The sequence below is a fragment of the Aethalodelphis obliquidens genome, unplaced genomic scaffold (genome assembly GCF_003676395.1).
Source record: "Aethalodelphis obliquidens isolate GAN/ISIS:26980383/991018 unplaced genomic scaffold, ASM367639v1 scaffold79, whole genome shotgun sequence".
Classification (NCBI taxonomy): Eukaryota; Metazoa; Chordata; class Mammalia; order Artiodactyla; family Delphinidae; genus Aethalodelphis; species Aethalodelphis obliquidens.
This window is the reverse complement of record NW_020838023.1, coordinates 1,785,308-1,805,890: the sequence shown is the minus strand read 5'-3', so window position 1 is coordinate 1,805,890 and position 20,583 is coordinate 1,785,308. Positions and strand designations below refer to the sequence as shown.

Below are 20,583 nucleotides of genomic sequence, written 5' to 3'. Positions count from 1 at the left end.
GTTTTTTTTTTTAATAGATCTTTATTGGAGTATAATTGCTTCACAATACTGTGTTAGTTTCTGTTGTACACCGGAGTGAATCAGCCATATGCATACGTATGTCCCCATATCTCCTCCCTTTTGAGCCTCCCTCCCATCCTCCTATCCCACCCCTCCAGGTCATAGCAAAGCACCAAGCTGATATCCCTTTGCTATGCTACTTCTTCCCACTAGCTATTTTTACATTCGGTAGTGTATATATGTCGATACTACTCTCACTTCACCTCAGCTTCCCCCTCCCACCCCGTGTCGTCAAGTCCTTTCTCTATGTCTACATCTTTATTCCTGCCCTGCAACTGCCTTTTGAACAGCCAACCTAGAATTTTTTTCAAGCCCATTCATCTTACATTTATGGGCTAAAAAAAGTGTGTTATATTTCTTATCAGAGAAGAAATTAAAAGGAGAAGGGGGTTGGAAACTCAGAAAGTTAGCCTACAAAGAGGGGTCAAATAACTATTCAAATTTTAGAAAATTTCAAAGAAAAAATTATAGAAAATTATGAAAAAACAAATCTTACCAGGTAAAAACTAAGGGTAGGTAGTGAGAAGAGGATGGAACAAAAATGAAAGATCAGTGATCTAACTGGCATAGTAAAGGAATTACAAAAAGTGAAAAGCTATTAAAAAAAAAAGCAAATAGCATATTTGTGGAAATTTAAATTCTGGAGCCAGAATGTTTGTGTTCAAATCCCAGCTCTGTCATTTGATAGCGGTATCATCTGGGCATTTACTCTTAATTACTCTTTTTTTTTTTTTCTGTGCCTGTTTCCTCAACTGAAAATTGAGATAAGTTCAGGGCTACATCATAGGGCTGTTGAGAGGATTAAATGAGCTGTTACATGAGAAGTGCTTAAAATAAATAGAAGCAAATCTCAAGACTAGGTATTTCTCTTCTTTATAAAAGTACAAGAAGTAAACAGTAAGTAAAGAATTATTTTGAATAATCCAAATGGGGTGCACCATGGTGGGTCTATATTCTGTGAGACCTCTAAGGAAATCTTCTTTACTGGGTAAGCATCCCAAATCTATTAATCTTGTGATTATCTCTGTCTATTCAAATTTTGGAATTTACTAGCAAGCCTACACATCAAATATAATATTTAGTAGACACTGTCATATTAAGTGTATTACATTTTATATAGATTTATTAAGGGGAACGTTGATGTTCAAAACTTGCAGTGTTTATGTAATAAAGTGGGTTTACAATTTGCATTATAGTTATTTTAGTTAGCATAAAAAGACTGTACTTTAGAAGAAATTCTGAGAGATCTTTATTCAGGTTTACATTGAAAGCCATTATCATTTTACCTTTCACAGTTTCTATGTCTTGAATGTAATGTTAAAATAGGTTGGATTCATAGACTTATCACTTGTTCTGATACTTATCAATACTTGTGAATGACCGTAAGAATAATAAATGTTATGTTGCCTTAAGTAAGTATTAAGTCTTGTATCTATGATGCACACTTTATATACATTATTTTTAATTTTTATAAAATGATTTTATATAGTGTTAATTATGAAAGTATGATCCAAGGAAGATAAATGACATACCAAAACTGTGTAATATTTATCCACAGCAAGAGTGAGTGAAAGCCATTGATCAATCCAAAGACAAAATAATAAAAATTTTATAAACTATAAAGTGCTATGCAAAATTAATTACTATTATTCTACTAGAAGATAACAAAAGTTACTAAAGTTATTTTAATTCCTATTCTCTTGCTCATTACAAAGCTAATTTTATGTGATTGATGTCAAAATGTTATCTTTTATTTTAATAATGAGAGAAAGACAATTTGGTTTGCTTATGGATGTATAACACCAATTGTTGGAGTATGTAACTATATCTTCCAATGCTAATTTTTCTTGTATATATTTCACAATACTTGCTGTGCTTTTTAGTTGGTCTGATGCTCAAATGATAGTTAAATATAATGTAGGGCTTCCCTGGTGGCGCAGTGGTTGAGAGTCCACCTGCCGATGCAGGGGACACGGGTTCTTGCCCCAGTCTGGGAAGATCCCACATGCCGCGGAGCGGCTGGGCCCGTGAGCCGCTGAGCCTGCGCGTCCGGAGCCTGTGCACCACAACAGCAGAGGCCACAACAGTGAGAGGCCCGCGTACCGCAAAAAAAAAAAAAAAAAAAAGAAAAAAGAAAAAAACATAAAAGGAATAATACAAATAACACCAATTTTAAAATTTATTCAGAAGACCTATGAAATAGCTGGGAGAGAATGGGGTTTTATGAAGCCTTTGGTTTATTCAAAGGCATTGGAATTATGCCAAAAGGCATTAAGTTTAGAGCACATATGGTTCATAGGGTATGGTTAGTTATAATTAATATCCATTTTAATGGCTAAAGATCAGAAGAAAATTAAGGTATTAGTAACAGAAAAATACAATGAAAAGCATCATATTAATGGACTATTATTTTTAAATGTTCTTTTAGTCCAAGGAAAAAAGATATAGTGTATATATCATTAGAGGTAGAATGTGAAATCTGTGGTCAGTGTCTGATAAAAGCCACAATTTCTGAAAGTTTAAATTTGAAATACTAATATATCTTAACATGATACCTTATTTGACTACAATGCTTGATAATTAAATGTTATCCTCTTCCTTCAATATTTAGTATGAATCAGATCAAGTTAAAAGTCATTTATATTACAATTTTATTGTAGTTTCTTTCTTGACCTTAACTTTGCAATAATGTCCTGAGAAACTCTTTATAAGTCTGCAGGTGATGCTGTAGAAATAATTCAACTTTCATAATTTTCAACTGGAATATTCGTTTATAGTAGTAATTCTACACTGCTGAAAATATATTAGAGAATCATGTATTGAAGTTAGGAAGCAACTGGAGACCACTGATTTCTTCCCTTTGACATTACAGGCTAGTGCTTACATGCAACCTGATAATTTTTGTCTAAGATAATCTCATTTGCCAGATTGATAGGCTTTCCTCTCACTTATTTCTATTTTCAAGAGGCATATCTGTCCCTAACTGTTCTTTCCATCCTGATTAATTTATCCCATTTTTCTTCTTGACTTTTTTTTTTACTTTAGAAACTTTCAAATGCAACCAGAAATGTTTTGGCTATTCCTCAAGTCTGTCTGGCAATTCTATTATTATAGAAAATGGTGAATATACTAGGTAATTCCCAACTACATGGACAAATCAACACATGGATGCTACAGTATAAAACAGTCCAATGAATTCAGGAAAGCAAAATTACACATTTCTTTCTTACCATCAAGAAGGAAAGAATGAATATTTTGGATATGCAGAATGGTTCGAGTGACAAAGTGTGAAATGTAAGGGCAGTCTACAACATGCCAGTGGAGCAGTATGATTGATACATTTTAGAAAATATGCCTTGGACAACCTCATCTTTTACCTTAAACCTAAAAGATATGTTTTACCTGATACTAGCAAAACTAGAATAAAAATGAAACATCAAAAATTTTAATACATTAAAGAATCAACTCAAATTTGAATACATCTTTATTTTCCCACGAGTCTATATTTTAGATAGCTTTTCAAGGACTCATGTTATAGTACTTACCCTATATATCTATAAAGTATTTGTTTATGTCTGCTCTACCATTTGATTTTGCCAACTAAGGGTTGAAACACTGTTATAAATTTTTTGTAAAACCTAATGTTCAGTACAGTGTTTGGTACCTAGCCCATGCTCAGTGAATAATATTGCCTTGAACTATTGAATTCACTGTAAATTGTTTTTGCCTGAATAATTATATTAGTTGATTTTTAAATACAGTTCAGACATAGATTTTTAGAATGAAAGATTTTTTTGGTTAAAAAAAAGGCTGAGAGACCGGTTGGTGTGACAGAAAAGGAAAAAGTATAAGTGATAAGAAATAAAGATAAAGCAACATAGTGCAATTTCTACCTCTGGCTCTGATGGAGTAGCTTGTAATGGACAACTTTCATCAAAAACAATTATAAAAAATAGATAAAACCTTAAAAAAGCAAAATAAAAAAAGTATTTGTTGCTAGAACTAAATTACAATAAATACTGGAAACAATTTTTCAGATAGAAGAAAAATAAACCTAGATGAAAGGTCTGAAATGATAAAACAAGCAAATATGTAGGTAAATCTAAATGAATGCTGAGTAATTAAGATAATAGTGTCTTTGGGTTGCTTAAATTATATGTATAACTAAAGCCTACAAAAACAATAATACAAACATCAGGGTCTGGGATAGAGTTATAATTCTCTAACATCCTTGCTTTGTTCAGGAAATGATGAGTACTAATTTGTAATTGACCCTAATAATCCAGAATACACATTTTACTCTCTAGGGTTACCGCTAACAGAATATACAACTAGAAAGCTAATAGAGAGAAAAAATGCAATTAAAAGGCCCACTTGATTAATGTAAAAGAAAACAAAAGGAGGAAGTAAAAGAACAAATGTCAGGCAAAACAAACAGAAAACAAATACATATATAGTAAGTTTAAATAGATTAAATACTCCAAAAGTAAAGACTGTCACATGAGCTAAAAAAAAACCTAAACACTGCTTATAAGAAATCCACCCTGACTATAATCTTATAATAATTATAAGTATAGACACTAACATAAATAACTGAATGTACCTATACTAATGGCAGATAAAGAAGACTTTATGTGGTGAAAATTGATGGATCTAAAGATCATTACATAATGATACACAAGTAAATTCACCAGGACCATATAATAATTTTAACTATATTTACTTAATAATTTACTGTCCAAATATATGGAACAAAAACTGAAATAGAAGTGACAAATGAATATTACAGAGATTTTCAACAGTTAGTAGCAGATTAAAAATACAGAAAAAATATTAGCAAGAGTAAGAGAGATTTAAGCAACACAATTAAAAATTTTGACCCAATTGGCATGCATTCACCCAATAAATAAAGATTACATATTCTCTACAAACCTACATGGGAAATGCATGTACCAATATCAAGTTACATTTTCTCCCTTGAGAAAGGCAAGCTCTCCAGCATTAACATTTGTGTGATGTTCTGAGATGAAAATTGTCCTCCTATTCTATAAAGAATAAAATAATTTAATGTGTTTTTATTGATAACCTGAACTAGAGTTATGGAATTATATTTTACAGGCATCCATCTGCTAGCATATTAGATATTTTGGGCAGTAGCCATTTTTAATTCTCTGACAAATTGGTAATAGGATTTTTTAGGGTGTTTATTTAAATCTGTATGTTTTAATTCAAAGATAGCGGAATAGCTAAATTATGTAATCGAGCTTCATGGCCTAAAATAATAATTATAGCAGTAAAGAAGAGGAAGAAGAAAAGGAGAAAGAGGAGCTAACATCAATAATACCCACTATGCTTAAAATATTATTCAAAGAGATCTGCAGTTGTTAACATGTTTAATCTTTAAAACAGGTACTCTTATTATCCCATTTAATAGATAAGGAAGCTCAGACTTAATAAGGTTGGTAATTTGCACAAAAGGCATGTTAGATTGTGAAATAAGGATGCCTAGCTTCAGAATCTGTGGCTCGTTGAAAAACTGGTATTTTCAATGAAACTATGAATTACATTTTAAAATTTAAAGAGACACATGTAGACAAGAAGGTCTCAATAAATTCATATTTTAGAGAATACATAATAAAAATAGTGATTTCTTAAAAAATGAAACTAGGTGAAAATTTTAATGAGTTCTTCAACAACTATTTCAAACATCCTTATCTCTAGTGCAATAATATTACATAGACATGGTCTAAATCAAAACACTGTATTAATGGCTGGTGATCATACAATTTAAAATAAAATATATAAAACTATTTTTTATGGCTAAATACATTTCTGATGATTTTTGTTACATCTGTCGTTCTCCCTGGCTTTATATAGAAAACAGATGTTTCTTTATACCTCTCAATCCATCTGAAGATATGTCATATGTCATATACACTCTCCCCCCCCATAAAAGAAAACAATAAAATACATGTGGAAAACTAAAGTGATAATTGTAGAATTTAGAAAAAATGAGAGAAAAATGTCAGGAGGGATTATCACTGTTTATAGTGGCTTGAGCTTGATATTGAAGGACCTGAAATTTTGCCTAAGCAGAAATGAAGGGAATAAGCTTCATTTAAAGAAAACAGTATATAAAAAAGAAATGGAGGTAAGATAATTTAAAGCTTATTCTAGAAAAGATGAGCAAATTACGTGGGAAAGGCACAAATTTCAATGCCACTTACAGGGGATGATTTGAGAGATAACACAAAAATCGTAGCTTAGATTGCATGCCAATGACATTATTTAGATTTTTCCATAGAGTTAGCTCTGTTTTAGGTGGATGGCTCTGTTGAAAATGTATAGAAAGGATTAGGCATAGAAGTGACTGAAGAGGAAAATGGCACAGGCTGTATTCCTCAGAAAGCAGAGTCTGTAATGGATTCTGATTTTTTTTAGAAGTATCTTGATAGCAAAAATATTTCAGGTTATATAATGATACATATAACACAAATTCAAGGAATATTGCAAGTATATTTCACTACAGATCATTTCTCTGATTGAATAAGGATAGAATAAAATATTCAGGTGACCCACTACCTGCAAAATTTCTGATAGTTAGGTTTTGCAATTAATTTAATTAACAAGCATTGAATACTGTGTCTTATGGAAATTGTTTTTGCATTTTCTATGATGTTGCCTTAAATAGTGATTGTTGTCTAAAAGAACATTCTACAAATAATGAATGTATCAGTATAAATTAGAAAGAAGAAATTTCCTCCTTCAAGATCAGAGGAAGAGCTATTCAATATGTGAAAAGACCATGACATAGAAAAAATTTTGTGGTATGGGAGAAGAAATTTTAGTTATGACCTAAAAGTTTTCAATAAATAATGAAATAAAAAATCATATGCTTTTCATATTACCTAAAGTGATATACAGATTCAATGCAAACCATATCAAAATTCCAATGGCATTTTTTAAAAGAAACAGTAAAAAATTTTCAAAATTCATATGGAACTACAAAGGATCCAAATAGCTAAAACAATCTTGAGAAAGAAAAGCAAAGCAGTAGGCCGCACAGTGCCTGATTTTAAAATATATTACATAACTCAGCAATCAAAACATTATGGTACTAGCATGAAGATAGAAATATCAACCAATGGAACAGATCAAGGACCCAGAAGTAAACCAACACATCTATGGTCAAATGATCTTCAAAAAGGGTGCCAAGAATAAACAATGGGGGGGCTTCCCTGGTGGCTCAGTGGTTGAGAGTCCGCCTGCCGATGCAGGGGACGTGGGTTCGTGCCCGGGTCCGGGAAGATCCCACATGCCGCGGAGCGGCTGGGCCCGTGGGCCATGGCCACTGAGCCTGCACGTCTGGAGCCTGTGCTCCGCAACAGGAGAGGCCACAACAGTGAGAGGCCCATGTACCACAAAAAAAAAAAAAAAAAAAGAATACACAATGGGGAAAGGAAGTTTCTTCAACAAATGGTGTTGGGAAAAACAGGATACCCATATGTAAAATAATAAAATTTGATCCTTAATGTATACTATACATAAAAATCAACTCAATGTAGATTAAACACTTAAACATAAGACCCAGACTATAAATCTCCTAGAAGAAAACTTAGGGGTAAAGCTTCTTGACATTGGTCTTGGCAATAATTTCTTGGATATGACACCAAAAGCACAGGCAATGAAAATAAAAATAGACAAGTGGGACTATACCAAACTAAAAACTTCTGTGAAACAAGGAAACAAAAGAGTGAAACAGAAAACACAGTTTGGACTATACCAAACTAAAAACTTCTGTGAAACAAGGAAACAAAAGAGTGAAAAGGCAACTGATGCAATGATATAAAATATCTGCAAACCATATATCTGATATAGTGTTAGTAGACAAAAGTTATAGAGAACTTATACAACTCAATAACTAATAAACAATAATTTTTAAAATGGGCAAAGGACTTGGATAGACATTTCTGCAAAAAAGAGAAACTAATGGCCTGCGGCTATATAAAACATGGTGAATATCACTAATCATTAGAAAACTGCAAATTCAAACCACAATGAGATCTTCTCATAGCTGTTAGGATGGCCATTATCAAAAAAAAAAAATACATACATATATATGTAAGTATGTGGAGAAACTGGAGCTGTTGTGAACTGATATGAGAATGTAAAGTAGTGCAGCCACTATGGAAAACAGTATGGAAGTTCTTTGAGGAATTAAAAATAAACTACCATGTGATCCAGCAATTCTACTCCTGGGTATTTATACAAAAGAACTGAAATCAGGATCTCAAAGAGATGCTTCCACGTTCATGTTCATTACAACATTATGCGTGATAGCCAAGAATTGGAAACAATCTACACATCCACTGAAGGATGAATGAATAAAGAAAATGAGGTATGTATATACAATGGAAATCAGCTTTAAAAAAAGAAGGAAATGCTGTCATAGGTTATACCATGGAAGAACCTTGAGGACATTATGCTAAGTGATGCAAGCAAATCATAGAAAACCAAATACTACATGATTCTACTTATATGAGATATCTAAAGTAGTCAAGTTCAGAGAGGCTAAAAGTAGGATGGGGGGTAGGGGAAATTAGGAGTTATTGTTCAATGGGTATACATTTCATTCAAGCAACATGAAAAAGCTCTAGAGATCTGCTATCTAACAATGTACACTCCAAAATTGGTAAGAGGATAGACTTCATATTATGTGTTGCTTACCACAATAAAAAGGGTAATTGCTACTGCTGAGTTCTTAAGCTTTTATCACACAATGTTGTGTGTCAGAAAAATGTGAGCTTAATAGTGGGGAAAAAAAAAAAAAGAAATCTTGATATGATTGGGCACAAAAGCCGCTGCAGTAGATAAACACGAATGTGAAAAAAAGTAAAAGTTAAGCACCAGTGTGAATGTTGTTCTAGCATGGAACTTACCACAAAAGAAAACAGAAGAAATTTTAAAATATCATAAAAAATGCTGTACAAATAGTCATTGCATTGTTCTTCACTGTGAAGGAAAGGTAAAATATGGACATGGGAGAAGAAAGAAAGAAAATCTAAAAATCTATATTGTTAACTAAATTCTTATTGACAATATGACCCGAATTATGGAAATTTTGTTTTTGAAGAATAAATTGACTAAGTGGACATTAAATGTTAAGATGTGAAAAATACAACATAAGGCACTCAGAAATAAAGACTGAATCTATGAAAATTTGCAATACCAGTTTTTGAGACCAGTTTTCCATAAGCACATAACAAACTATCTAGATTAAGTTTTGCTTCCACCTGTTTACACAGCACAGTGTGCTTACCCTGATCATAGAAATCATTCTGTAATAATAAAATAATCTATATTTCCTTGCTGTCTCATGTTGTAGTTTGTCATGAAGACAGGCTAAGATAATGTTCTTTTAGTCATTTTATACCTAAGGCATGACGTATGTGATGAATAGATGAACAAATATTGAAGAAAGATCATCAAAGGAGAAGAAGCTTCACATGCACTATAAAGAGCAGTAAAGAGTTGTGAATTTATGACAGCAATGAATAAGCAAGGTTGTTTCATTTAGAAATGTACAGTATATGAATGGCAAATATGGATTACCAATGAAAAACCAGAAACCTAAGCAATTGTCTCCTAAAAAAAGAAGTAAGAAAAGGTAAAGTATCCATTAAAATACATGTGAAGGGGCTTCCCTGGTGGCGCAGTGGTTGAGAGTCTGCCTGCCAATGCAGGGGACACGGGTTCATGCCACGGTCCGGGAAGATCCCACATGCCATGGAGCGGCTGGGCCCGTGAGCCATGGCCGCTGAGCTTGCGCATCCGGAGCCTGTGCTCCGCAACAGGAGAGGCCACAACAGTGAGAGGCCCGTGTACCGCAAAAAATAAAAAAAATAAAAAAAATAAAAAATATGTAAAGGATATGACAAGGCAATTTACAAAAAAGAATGATAAATAAATGAAAAACACATAACAAAATATTTGATCCCAGTACTAATCAGAGAAATGCAAAAATAAAATAGTAAGATAATACTTTTTTTTTGCCTTGCAAAATTTGCCTTATGAAAAACCTAGTGTTGCCAAAATCAGGGTTGGAGGTCGGAAACACTTAATAACCTTGTGAAAGCAGCAATAATTTTTACTTTATTGAGGACAGTTTGGCTATATGTCTCTTAAAATTTAGTACTCTCATTTCTGGAATTCCATCTGCAGGATATATCACACAAGTACACAAGGATAGACATCCAAAGTTGCTCTTTACACCCATGAAACCACAAAGAATGAAACCATCAAAAGGAGATATGTCAAATAAATTATAGTGCAGACATACCATATGCCATTTAACTATGTAGTCATTAAAAAAGGAATGTAGTAAACATATATATATGTGGATCCAGAAGAATGTCAGTTATATTTTACAAAGTTAAACAAAAAATTCAGGAAAATATGCTTAGTATGACTGACTCTATTTATAAAAAATATATCTAATGCATAGAAATATACATATTACCTGCATGCCTAGAAATGGCTTGGAAAAGTAAGCTTATAACAATGACAAACCTTGTGAAGCATAAGTAAATGAGGAAAATTTTGTTTTGCTTTTAAAGTTTCTATTTACTTCTGATCTTTTGGGTGTGAAAATTATTAACCTTCTGTTGAAAAAATGTACTTTATTATTAACACTGTGATGTTTAATCAAACATATATAAACAAAAATGAAAATCAAATGAAGAACACAGATAAGAAGCTTAAAAATAGGGGTAATTCCCAATTTGCCTGGAGAAAAAAAAGGAAAGGAATTGAACTGCATGAATCAGGAGGCCCTTGAAGAATTAGTGGACAAGGCTGAGCCTGTTATTTTAGGACATATGTCCTTTTTCTAAAACTATTAGGGTTATGGGTCTTGAGACTATATAAAACAGCCCATAGATCAGACTGTAGCTGAAGGGATTCATGCTTGCATTTAGTTATGAAGTTCAAATTGGAAGCTGTTCAGGCAGAAAACTAATAGAAATGGGTGGTAGCTAATTAACCTAAGGCTTCAAAGTAATTGCTCTGCAAGAAGCAATTTCAAAAGGGACCTTTCTGTCTCTCCTTTTTTTTTTTTGAAAATCAGAAAATGCCCTATTTGATTTTTGGTGCATGAGCAAAACTATAAGTATACACACAAATATTGATTTTTAAACAACGTACACCTTATCCAGCTTCTTGGTAAGCTTTTGAAAGGGCAAAACGATCACAAGAACTATGCCACATATCACAAACTGAATAACCCAGGCTTACGACTTTCCCATATATAAAGATAATCAGAGTATATTACTGAAGTAAATACAGCTAGGAGGATAGGGTTATACTGAGTAATCCAGCCCTGAGCCATCCACCTCACCACTAGTCAGTAGAGTCAGCTATTCCAAGGCATATAGCTGTTTGGTAGAGAAGTGGCTCCCCTAGCAAAATCAAGGTGCTCCTGTGGAATGAATGGACAACATCCCAAATTAGCCTCCATCTGCCATGATCTACAACATCTTTGATGCATAGTTTCTTACACTTTTAAAACATATCCACACCCTTATTACATATACTGTACTCATTTCTTCTCAGAGAGAGAAGCCCCAAATTTCCTGCATCTCTACATCCAGTTTCAAAGATACTTTGGGTAGTATGGCATTCTCTTATGAAAATTAGCTTGGTATCTCTCACTGACAGCTTCGTGGTACTTAAGCTTCGTGTAGGACACATAGATGTGGAAATGAAATCTGGGTGAAGAATTCTCATCAGAACTTCTGAAATTGAGGCAGGAAAGACAGGACCAGGCCCAAGGACAGCCTACTCACATATTGGCATTAGGCAGTTCGCAAAGCGACCTCCATGTTTTGCACTTAATAAGATTATGACACATGGAGTAATGGCATCTAAAACAGAAACTTTGTAGCATCTGAACAAGAAACTCTGATCGTGAAAACTGGGGAGCATATGCAAATAAAAACACACAGGTTGCTGATGACCCTGTACGACTTTCCACATGTGGCGCTCAACTAGTAAGGAAAAATTTAAGGGAAAACAGCTCTTAGAGTGCATGTACAGTAGCTTCAGGAGACAAATGCATGTGCAGGATGAGAAGCTGATGTAACCTGGTGTAATCCAGGCCACACCTCAACCCTCCCCTCAATGAATATTCCACCGTACTCAGAAAGACCCTCCACGCACTCAAAGCGCTAAAAATAAAATGAAAAGGGGGATCATCAACCCTGTAGTGCAGCTCTTTACTCAGGAGGATGCCCACACTCTTCTCCTTAGAGTGTGTTAACTTTCACTTTTGCCTCAATAAACGGCTTCTTTGCTCTCTTTTCTTCCCAGCCTCAGCGTGCGTGTGTTTATTCTTTCCTTGGTGTTTTGTGTTCTTTTACCAAATTCTTTTGGACAAGTTGAACGAGAGCCTGGACTTTTGATAAACCTTTTCAGGTATCAAAACCATGGCTGCCTGCCTCTAGATCCAAGCTTTAACTGCATGTACATACTTGTCTAGGTACATGCCGGGGACCATCTTCTCTGACCATTTTATAAATCTTAGGGTTTTGCATTACCCAATATGACTACAGAATATTATATACTTATAAAAGATTCTTCAAGAAACATGCTGTTTTCTAGGTATCTCCAAGAGTCAAGCTCTCAATAATTTAGACCTCCCATAGAACTAGTAGGGATGTTTTTAAGATGGCTGCTGTCAGTTGTCCAGGGCTCAATTTTTCTCCCCAACCTTAGATGTCACTCTGATATGGTTAGTTTAGACTGTGCTCTGGTCAAAGAGCAATTACATAGGTTTTGTTTTGTTTTGTTTTTTAGGTCTCAGCCTTTTATCCCTCTGATAAAATCAGAGTGGGACAGATTTTCCTAAGGCACATTGGTTGCATGGTACAGATTTGCATACACAAAACAGTTAGCATGATATACTAAGAAAAACTGGAGTTAATTTTTTAAGACCCCAAATGCATACTAACATTATTAAAGTCAAAATGTTGTTTATGAGTGCCCACAATTAGATTGGAAACTACTTCAGGGAAGATACCAATTAGATTGGAAGTACTTCTAGGATTGTGTTTGCATGTTGGATCATGTAACGTATAATGAATCAGAAGTGTAGAGGATTTTATTTCATCAACTGGTTTATAATTACTAAGCACAAGATGTATGATAAATGACACATCTTCTAGTATTTTGCTACTGATGTTTTATCTATTTAAAAAAAATAGATAATTTACCTAGCTCTTAAATTGTCATTTACAAAATTATTGTAACATAGGTCTTGGAAAAACAAAAGGCTTTTTCCAAATAATATGTCTTCTAGATTGTTCTTATTTTATGTAATATTAATGTCTGTTTATTTGTGTTTTGTTACAGGATTTATTTATACATGTGGTGGAACTTTAAAAGGACTTAATGGCACTATAGAAAGCCCTGGTTTTCCATATGGATATCCAAATGGTGCAAACTGTACATGGGTAATAATAGCAGAAGAACGAAATAGAATACAAATTGTTTTTCAGTCGTTTGCTCTAGAAGAAGAATACGACTACTTATCCTTATATGATGGACATCCTCATCCTACAAACTTTAGGACAAGGTTAGTGTATTTTGAATGGAAAAATGGAGGGAAATATTTATTGGGTAAAAGTAGTTTATTTTACAAAGGATGCTTAACATTTGTGGTGCAATTATAATAAAGTCATATTTGCCATCCAATTATTATTCATTTGGAAATATATCATTCCTTGAACAAATTAACTCCATATGTCTGACTTCATAACACTACTATATTAATATTATCTCTGCAAAAAGTGAATTTAAATTGAATTGTACCTCTTTAGAGTGCTTAAAGGTATTTTGATTTTTAAAATTCTTACCTCAGGACTTCATTCTTTATGGGCATAACTCTAAGTAAAGTGAAAGATTAACATGTAATGTGTCTTTCAGCGGTATGTACCCAATTTTAATATACAACAATCTGCAAAATACTTAAAATCAATATTTATATGATAGCAGAATACATTAATTTTAGATAATGTGTATGGTTTATGAAGCCTAAATATCTGAAGAGTAGACCTTCATATCAACTGAGACATTCATGTTTCTGTCCACACAAATGAAATTATTTATTTTTAAGTTGGTTGATAAAACAGATATGAAAATTAGCCGGCACACTGATTGTCTATAAGTGTTTCTTTAGAATTTCTTGTTAGAAAATAGAACATCTAGACATATGATGATAATTTTTGCTGTCTTATCAAAAACTCTTTTTAAACATAAATGAACTCTAATTCAACCAACAAATTTAAAATGCCAGACACTGCATATTTCATTTAGTCCTAGATTTTTACCAATGTATGCATATTTTTCCTTAACTGTAGTATAGTGTTTATTTAATTCTAATTCAAAATATTCTAAGCAGATAATTTGTAAGAATTAAAGACCCTTACATACTTGACTATGTTTGAGTTATGATTCTGTGTTCTGTTACTTTTTCTAGTAGTTGTTACTGTGTACTTGCCTTCCTGATCTACAGGAATCAGATTATCAACAATAAGTTTTTATACATTCACCAGTCTTCCATATTCTTTTGCATTGATTTTTCCCATTTAAAATAAATATTTGATATATATTATCTTCCACTTTTAGTCAGAAAACATATAATATAGTGGGAAAGATGTTGGACCAGGAGATAAGACCTGCATTATAGGGTTAGGTTTGTTGTTCATTGGCTGTATGAGCAATCCACACCATCTGTTTGTGTTTAAACTGGAAGAATTAGTAATAAAGAAAATACCGTCCATTTCACTATGCTCTTCTGAATATCTCATGAGATAATGTATATGAAACTGCTGCATGAATATAAAATCCTTTTAGTATACATTTCAACTGTTTGCAGTCAGAACGACACTTAAAAATGTCTGGGTTGTTTGCAAGCACATGTCTGTACAAAGAAAAGGTCACTAGATTGATTACAGGTGAGGTTCTATTTTTCTTTCTTCTTTTTTTTTGCTCTACATTTATTTACTGAGGATTTCTAACTTCATTTTCTACTTCCTTTTATTCTGTTAAATTATTAATATCGATTCATTTCAAAGATATACAGTATGACAGACACGTCAATGGTGCTATTTTGTCATCATTGCTAGTATCATTAAACGTTCCATGTCTTTTGTTAATGATACAGCACTAAGTCAAAATAGAAAACATCCAGCACTGCATGCCATGTGTGTGTGTGCTTGCCTGCACTAGTGGGTGTATGTAGGTGTGGTATGGGTGTCTGCCTTCACCTGTAAACATCCAATCAGGCCATGAAAGAAAACGGAAGGTGCTTCTTAGACTTTCAAGTCAGCTAAATTGATGTATATAAAACTAAAAGCACAAAGAGTTTTGTATATTTCTTTTACATCAGCAATGTATGATATATAGTTGGTATAAATATGAAAAAAAATAAAGCTCTCCAAATGTTATCTGGTAGTTTCTATCAATTCATTGATAGTATTGTTTGTACAAGGATCTATTCTCTCTAGATCCTCTCAAAAATGAGAAAATATTTTTATTTTACCCCCCTTCTTTTTTTTTTAAGCAATTGTGGCCTCTGGGAAGTTAAAAAATGGTAAGATGGGGAAAATAAATTTATTCTTCTCATTCTTTCTTTCCTAATCTATAAATAGGGAATAACAACATTTAATTTACAGAGCGTATATAAGCATTACACACTGTATATTGTAGTTGTTATATTTAACTTCTCCCCTGTTCAAACAATGTGAAAAGATTCCTACTATTATCATCATCATTTTACAGTTTGGAAAATGAGACTTATATTACTTGCCCAAGGTTAACACTGTTAAAAGTAACCAGAGGCAGGATCATTATTGCAACCCAGATTTGTCTGAGCTCTGAGCTTATGCTTGTAATCAATCAATCAATTAATTAATTACAAAACAAATTATATATAGAATATATATATATATATATATCTCCATGGTTTATTTATTGATTAAAGCCTATTTTTTCTTAGCAATATTAGGTAAAATTTAATGAATGAGATAAATAAAAACAAAATTTTTAAACTGTATAGAACATATAAAGATATAAACAGAAATATAAATTACAAGTTTATTCTTGGTATTTGTTTTATGAACTCAGTTCTAATATGTTCTCTATAGCATGTTGGTCACTGTTGATGTACAATATATCTATTGGTCTTTATGCCTAAAGAAATACTGTTGCTAATATTATAGAGCTGATTTTAATTAGCAAGACTAGGGGAAAAAATCCAGTGTATAACCTACAGCTCCTTCCAGACTGTGTTTGTAGACAGTCTGCTGTTTGATTAGAAGTCTAACGAGCTCCTGGCAGTTTGATTTATTTTTGTGTTTGTCTCTTTGTCTCTCACTGCTTTCTTCCGTTTTCTTTCTCTCACATCCTCACTTAATACATGTCCTTATGGTATGTCTGCTATTCTCTTTCAGAAATTGATAATCATGTTTTGTTACTTTCTGTGAACTCCAATAGACTTTTAAAAATCAGCTTGCTATACTTGAATTGTAATAACACAGAAAAGATGATTTTTAGGTCTTATACTTGCTTGTATAAGAGGTATATTGAGTTTGGTAGTCACAATTTCCTATTTTTAAACTATTCTCTATAACTCCAATTATTGAAGATTCTGCTTGTTTTCCTCTAAGTTTTTTAATTTATTAAATAAAAACTGATACTGGTGGGTGAATTTGATACTTACAGCAATGCACCATTAGAGAACTCCTTTAGAGTTATATCTTTAGCTTAAAACAAATTTGGTCTACTTGATGTAAAAAGAGGAATTGTAAGCTTTGCTTACTTTTTTATGCTAATATTGTATTTTCTCAACAGGAAAGTTATAGCAAAAGGTAAAAAGAAAAAAGATCACTCAACCTCATGAAGCAGAGGCACATATATTTGTATATTTAGGACAATACTACACATGCTATTTTATGTTCATATTTAATCTCCTTGCAATAATATATACATATTTCACATGTGATTAGAATTATTGCAAGTATCAAATTTAGTGGATACTTATCTTACTATAAACATGGTTCATTTAATTATTCTATTATAAAATATAGTTTTTTTCCTTTCATAATTAATGCAGATATCAGAATTAGCATTAATTCACATAACAGCTTCACACTGCCACTCCTAGGTGAAAAGTGTTCTGGAAAAAGTGCATTTCATTCTAACCTCAACCATGAAAAGTGGCATGGAGAAGGCAGAGTATCAGTCAAATGACAGAATATATCATAGCGTCAAAATATTTTATTCACATATTTTACTACTAAAAACAAAGTTAGTTTTAAGAATAATTAATTTTCTAGATACATTATTTCTTTGTAATTTAAAAATGAAGTACAGAGAGACCTTCAAGATGGCGGAAAAGACGTGGAGATCACCTTGCTCCCCACAAATACATCAGAAATACATCTACATGTGGAACAACTCCTATAGAACACCCACTGAACTCTGGTAGAAGACCTCAGACCTCCCAAAAGGCAAGAAACTCCCCACGTACCCGGGTACGGCAAAAGAAAAAAGAAAAAACAGAGACAAAAGAATAAGGATGGGACCTGCACCAGTGGGAGGGAGCTGTGAAGAAGGAAAGGTTTCCACACACTAGGAAGCCCCTTCACTGGCGGAGACTGTGTGGGGAGGAGGGGGTAAGCTTCGGAGCCATGGAGGAGAGCACAGCAACAGGGGTGCGGTGGGCAAAGCGGAGAGATTCCCACACAGAGGATCGGTGCCGACCAGCACTCACCAGCCCGAGAGGCTTGTCTGTTCACCCGCCAGGACGGGTGGGGCTGGGAGCTGAGGTTCTGGCTTCGGGGGTCAGATCCCGGGAGAGGACTGGGGTTGGCTGTGTGAACACAGCCTGAAAGGGGCTAGTGCACCACAGTTAGCCGGGAGGGAGTCCGGAAAAATGTCTGGAAGTGCCTAAGAGGCAAGAGATCATTGTTTCACTGTGCATGAGGAGAGGAGATTCAGAGCACCGCCTAAACAAGCTCCAAAGATGAGTGCAAGCTGCGGCTACCAGCGCAGACCCCAGAGATGGGCATGAAATGCTAAGGCTGCTGCTACAGCCACCAAGAAGCCTGTGTGCAAGCATAGGTCACTACCAACACCTCCCCTCCCAGTAGACTGTGCAGCCCGCCACTGCCAGGGTCCCGGGATCCAGGGTCAACTTCCCCAGGAGAACAAAGCAGGCCTCAGGCTGTTGCAACGTCTTGCTGGCCTCAGTCACCGCAGGCTTGCCCGCATTCCGTACCCCACCTTCCTCCCATGGCCTGAGTGAGACAGAGCCCCCTAACCAGCTGCTACTTTAAACCCATCCTGTCAGGGTGGGAACAGACACCCTAGGGCGACCTACACGCAGAGGCGGGGCCATATCCAAAGCTGAACACCAGGAGATGTGCGATCAAAGAAGAGAAAGGGAAATCTCTCCCAGCAGCCTCAGGAGCAGTGGATGAAATCTCCATAATCAACTTGAGGTACCCTGCATCTGTGGAATACCTGAATAGAAAACGAATCATCCCAAAATTGAAGCGGTGGACTTTGGGAGCAACGATATATAAATATATATATATATATATATATATATATATTTTTTTTTTTTTTCTCCTTTTTCTCTTTTTCCATGTGGCTGACAGGGTCTTGGTGCTCCTATGCCTCTGAAGTGGGAGAGCCGAGTTCAGGACACTGGTCCATCAGAGACCTCCCAACTCCACATAATATCAAACAGCGAAAGCTCTCCCAGAGATCTCCATCTCAATGCTAAGACCCAGCTCCACTCAATGACTGAAAGCTACAGTGCTGGACATACTATGCCAAACAACTAGCAAGACAGGAACACAACCCCACCCATTAGCAGAGAGGCTGCCTAAAATCATAATAAGGTCACAGACACCCCAAAACACACCATCAGACACGGTCCTGAACACCAGAAAGACAAGATCCAGCCTCATCCACCAGAACACAGGCACCAGTCACCTCCACCAGGGAGCCTACACAACCCACTGAACCAACCTTAGGCACTGGGGGCAGACACCAAAAACAAAGGGAGCTACAAACTTGCAGTCTGTGAAAAGGAGACCCCAAACACAGTAAGTTAAGCAAAATGAGAAGACAGAGAAACACACAGCAGATGAAGGAGCAAGGTAAAAACCCACCAGACCAAACAAATGAAGTGGTAATAGGCAGTCTAGCTGAAAAAGAGAATTCAGAGTAATGATAGTAAAGATGATCCAAAATCTTGAAAATAGAATGGAGAAAATACAAGAAATGTTTAATAAGGACCTAAGTAAACTAAAGAGCAAACAACCAATGATGAACAACACAATAAGTGAAATTAAAAATTCTCTAGAAGGAATCAATAGCAGAAATAACTGAGGCAGAAGAATGGATAAGTGACCTGGAAGATAAAATAGTGGAAGTAACTACTGCAGAGCAGAATAAAGAAAAAAGAATGAAAAGAATTGAAGAGAATCTCAGAAACCTCTGGTACAACATTAAACGCACCAACATTCGAATTATAGGGGTCCCAGAAGAAGAAGAGAAAAAGAAAGGGATTGAGAAAGTATTTGAAGAGATTATAGTTGAAAACTTCCCTAATATGGGAAAGGAAATGGTTAAGTCCAGGAAGTACAGAGAGTCCCACACAGGATAAATCCAAGGAGAAACATGCCAAGACACATATGAATCAAACTATCAAAAAGTAAATACAAACAAAAAATATTAAAAGAGCAAGGGAAAAACAACAAATAACATACAAGGGAATCCCCATAAAGTTAACAGCTGATCTTTAAGCAGAAACTCTGCAAGTCAGAAGGGAGTGGCAGGACATATGTAAAGTGATGAAAGGGAAAAAACTACAATCAACCTTACTCTACACAGCAAGGATCTCATTCAGATTCAACGGAGAAATAAAAAGTTTAATAGACAAGCAAAAGCTAAGAGAATTCAGCACCACCAAACCAGTTTTACAACAAATGCTAAAGGAACTTCTCTAGGCAGGAAACACAAGAGAAGGAAGAGACCAACAATAGCAAACCCAAAACAATTAAAAAATGGTAATAGGAACATACATGTAGATAACTATGTTAAATGTAAATCGATTAAATGCTCCAATCAAAAGACATAGAATGGCTGAATGGATACAAAAACAAGACCCACATATATGCTGTCTACAAGAGACTCACTTCAGACGTAGGGACACATACAGACTGAAAGTGAGGGGATGGAAAAAGATATTCCATGCAAATGGAAATCAAAAGAAAGCTAGAGTAGCAATTCTCATATCAGACAAAATAGACTTTACAATAAAAACTATTACAGGAGACAAAGAAGGACAGTACATAATGATCAAGGGCTCAATCGAAGAAGATATAACAATTGTAAATATTTATACATCCAACATAGGAGCACCTCAATACATAAGGCAAATGCTAACAGGCA

General features: G+C 34.5%; 1 protein-coding gene across 3 annotated transcripts in view; it reads left to right on the top strand.

Annotated features, from left to right (window-relative positions):
• Positions 1–20,583, top strand: part of CSMD3 (CUB and Sushi multiple domains 3) — a 1,084,122-nt gene that overhangs the window by 104,049 nt on the left and 959,490 nt on the right. For all 3 annotated transcript variants that reach the window (XM_027092553.1, XM_027092552.1, XM_027092550.1), the window contains exon 2: positions 13,468–13,690. In XM_027092553.1, coding sequence (XP_026948354.1) covers positions 13,468–13,690 — 223 coding nt within the window. The remainder of the gene's footprint in view (positions 1–13,467; positions 13,691–20,583) is intronic.